Source organism: Microtus ochrogaster, unplaced genomic scaffold, assembly GCF_000317375.1.
Source record: "Microtus ochrogaster isolate Prairie Vole_2 unplaced genomic scaffold, MicOch1.0 UNK46, whole genome shotgun sequence".
In the NCBI taxonomy this organism is placed as follows: domain Eukaryota; kingdom Metazoa; phylum Chordata; class Mammalia; order Rodentia; family Cricetidae; genus Microtus; species Microtus ochrogaster.
In genome coordinates, this window is record NW_004949144.1 from 277,746 (window position 1) to 281,828 (window position 4,083).

General features: G+C 38.9%; 1 protein-coding gene across 1 annotated transcript; it reads left to right on the top strand.

The window, feature by feature from the left end:
- Nucleotides 1-374: 374 nt before the first annotated feature.
- LOC101997228 (taste receptor type 2 member 123-like) lies at nt 375-1,334 on the top strand. The gene has a single exon (XM_005369238.1). The coding sequence runs from the start codon at nt 375-377 to the stop codon at nt 1,332-1,334; it is 960 nt and encodes a 319-aa protein (XP_005369295.1).
- Nucleotides 1,335-4,083: the final 2,749 nt, after the last annotated feature.

A 4,083-nucleotide genomic window follows, 5' to 3' on the forward strand; every position in this document is an offset into this window, starting at 1 on the left:
TGCTCAGAACTTACTCAGTTTGAATGACTAAAATGTGTAGATAAGGCAACGTGAAAATAATGCAAATAAATTCACCTTTGTTTGTATGTGAGCAGATAAGAATTCACCATTTCACTCAATTTGAAAAAACTTCAAACTGCTGGATGTAAGGTATGAAGTACCTGGATGAAGAATAGCTGGGATTATTGGGAAGAAAGAAACAAGATTTTCAGAAGAAATTATGAACCAAGTCCTGGCACATTTAAATGTTTCCTGGACAGTATTGTGCACATAGAATTTAGAGAATTAATATTTTGAATTTTTAATAACCAATATACAAAGCTTTTTAAAATGTGCATAGTGATATTATAAATTGAAGCATATTATCATAGACCATGAACAACAGCCTATGGTTTACTTTATCACTCACCTTATTTATAGAAATAGCAACGGGAACCATAGGAAATGGATTCATAGCACTGGTGAATATCATTGACTGGGTCAAGAGAGGAAATATCTCTTCAGTAGATCAGATCCTTACTGCTCTTGCCTTTTCCAGACTCAGTTTTTTGTGGTCCATGCTCATTTTTATGTTGTTATTCCTACTGTGCCCACATTTGTTCATGGCTTCAGAAATGTTTATGGTAGCTGAAATTGTCTGGATAGTGAATAACCACTTAAGCAACTGGCTTGCTACATGCCTCAGTGTCTTTTATTTTCTCAAGGTAGCAACTTTTTCTAACTCTTTTTTTCTTTACCTAAAGTGGAGAGCTAAAAAAGTGGTTTTAGTGACATTACTGTTATCTCTGATCCTTTTGCTTTTAAACATTGTAGTTACAATGGCATGTATTCACGTATGGATGAATTCATTTGAAGGAATCATGTTTAATAGTTTGAAGAATTTGACACTACATTCCAGAGTTTTTTTATTCACCAACTCATCGCATGTTTTCTTACCCACAGCCTCAGTGTTCATGTTCATCCCCTTCACTGTGTCCCTGGTAGCTTTTATCCTGCTCATCTTTTCCCTGTGTAAGCATATTAGGAAGATGCAGCTTAATTTCAAAAGATCCAGAGACACCAGCACTATGGCCCACATGAAAGCCTTGAAAACTGGGTTTTCCTTCCTGATTATATATGTAATATATTTACTTTTTATTGTTATAGAAATTTCAAGCTTTGGATTGGTGGAGAACATGTTGACCATTTTGTTTGAATACTCTTCTGGATTAGCTTTTCCTACAAGTCACTCAGTTGTCTTGATTCTGGGAAACAGTAAACTGAGACAAGCCACTCTTTCTGTGCTACGGTGGCTGAGATGCCATCCCAAAGATATGGACACCTTGGGTCCCTAATTAATTCCAGTGTTCATTATGTAGATTTTTGAGAATGATCAATCAGTTTACAGAAACAAGTGATCCAATACTGGAAATGGGAAAAGTAGGGCTCCTTGGGGGGTATATACAAAGAAAGTGGGAGGAAGGTAAAGGGGAATAACAGTGTACAAGTGATCTTATAAAGAAAGAGATAAAGGGGAGCATTTTAGCGAAGGAGGAGAGAGGTAAATATAGGAGGAGCTCGATAGGTAAAATACTATATGTAGGCCTGAAAAAGTCACAAAGAACATACCACTGACTATAAGGAAACCTAAAATTCAGTATACGTACAAACATGCATACATTATGAGTGTGTGTGTATGTGTGTGTGCTTGCGTGCACACACAGACACATGTGTAGTTTTAAGAAATTTTGTCATTTGGATGGGCAGCACTCCCTCTAAGAGGTAGTCAAATACTATTTAAAAAATGACCAATGCTAATCATGACTAGTTTTCTTTTGAGCTAATAGCCAGGGTAGTCTAAAAGACTCCTAGAACAGAAAGTCTATTGTATGTTTCAGTTTTACCTTTGGTTATCACCAGTGTTAGAAGGTCCTTATTGCCGAAGACACTACACACTTAGAAACTGGGCACAGAGCCCAGAGTTGTAACTGACCTATAACCATACTCCTTGAGGACTAGTGTTCAAAGTACTAGAAGCCACTGTATAAGATAAAAGAGGGAGGTAACTAACATCCCTACCCAGCTGTGATACCTGTGAATCACATCAACAACCACCATGACACACTAATCCTATGGGTTTGATAGTGACACACATATCTTGGCAATTACTCTATAATTGTACTTAAAAGGCTCTCAACAAGAGTGATAACATGCCTGTTCCTGAAAAACTAGCCAACTGCTCACCAAATAATAGCTAATAAAATCATGATTATTGGAGGAGAATCTACAAAACCAGTTACTAAATCAGCATAACCCCTAACAACAATCTATGACCATTTGTCCCTGTACTCACAGATAAATATAATCTTTACTCATCAAAATTTCTCTTTGCAACAGTTTAAGATCACTACAGCAAAACACAACAATTGAAATGCAGAGTTGTGAAGCCCAGTCCCAATGGATGCATCTAGAAAACACTCACACACCCCAAACTCAGGGAATAATATGAAAGAGGGGGCAGAAAAATTATTAAGAGTGTTGACTGAGGTTTTCTCTCCTGCCTGGTCCTGCAGCTGTTAAGTCCCAAGGAAATCACACAGAGGTCTATATTAGTTATAAACTGATTGGTCTAGTAGCTCAGACTTCTTATTAACTCTTATAACTTATATTAGTCCATTATTCTTGTCTATGTTAGCCACGTGGCTTAGTACCTTATTTGGCGAGGTAGTCACATCTTGCTTCTTTTGTGGCTGTGTCACTACTGCAGAAAGAACTTTTTTCTTCCTAGAATTCTCGTTGCCCCACCTCTACTTCCTGCCTCATCATCCTGCCTATATTTCCTGCCTGGCTAGTGGGCAGTCAGCATTTATTTAAAATATAAATGACAGGGTACAGACCATTGTTCCACAGCATAAGAATCAGAAGATCAGGGACTTTGCTTTGAGGTTATGTCCCCTACTAGTGGCATCAGAAGCTACATCAATTAAGTCTCATGAACATGTCCATTTAAATGTCAGCTGAACAAGGAAGACACTAATGAACATGCCAAACTGGATGTGGAAAAGCTCCTAAATCCTCAGTCCTACACAAAGAACAACAGGTGCTGAGTAAAGCTGGAAATAGGTGAGGTGGTCTTCCCCAGGGGTGAGCACTAACAATTCATTGTCCAGTGCCAAATGATCATTCCAGAAAGCATACATACAATTAACATTATATGGAGTCAACAGACTATATTTGGAAATATGCATCCATGCATATATAAATACACATGCAACAACAACTGATGAAAAGTGGCCACAAGTTTGAAGGGAGTGGGAAGGATGTATATGTGGTTTTGGAGGAGGAAGGAAAGGAGGAAATGTAATTAAAACACAATCTCAAAGCCAAACACAAAAGAGAAGATTAGAATATTGTAAATAATTATGCAATCTGAATCCATCACATCTAAGATTACTGAGTCTTGTGGGGAAAAATTAAGTTGAAATTTTACTATAAATGGCGCCCACGTGGCCAGTTGAATCCACTGAAAGCCTGAGAAAGCTTGGGAAAGAGTAATGCATGGTTTTTTGGTAGCAGCACTCTCTCGGGTCTGCTCTGCTTGCTAGAGGCAAGCAAGTGCCTCATCTAAGAGAGGCTTCCTGACTCAGCTTCAGCTGCAAAACCCTGCAGCTCATTAAGAGGTCTTGCCACGAAACACTTAAACTGTGTTGATGAAAAGCTGAACGCTTGCTTTTCGGTTTTCAGCCGTAGCAGCAAAAAAGCTGCGCTATTTAAAAATGCTGGCTTTCTGGGCTGTCCTGCCAGGGCAAACTCTCACTCTTTTACACAGGCGGTTCGTGTGGTTTGCAAGCACAGGCTGCTGAAGCTCGCTTGCTGGCAGGGACATTGAAACACTGTAGACTTGTGGCACTGAATGCAGCTCTGGCTGGTACTTCAGCCACAAGGTTGGAATGGCAGAAAGCTAAGGAATGGACTGGATCTAGCTGGCAAAGCCACGGCTTTAGTCCTACTGATATTGCTTGGTAAATTAAAGGCTCGTGTGGTCAGAAAAAGAGAGATATACAGTAAAGAGAGATTCAAAGACAAAGAAAATTTCTAAATGGT

Excerpts from the sequence above, each read along its gene's own strand:
- LOC101997228 (XM_005369238.1), top strand. The coding sequence starts at position 375 with ATGAACAACAGCCTATGGTTTACTTTATCACTCACCTTATTTATAGAA.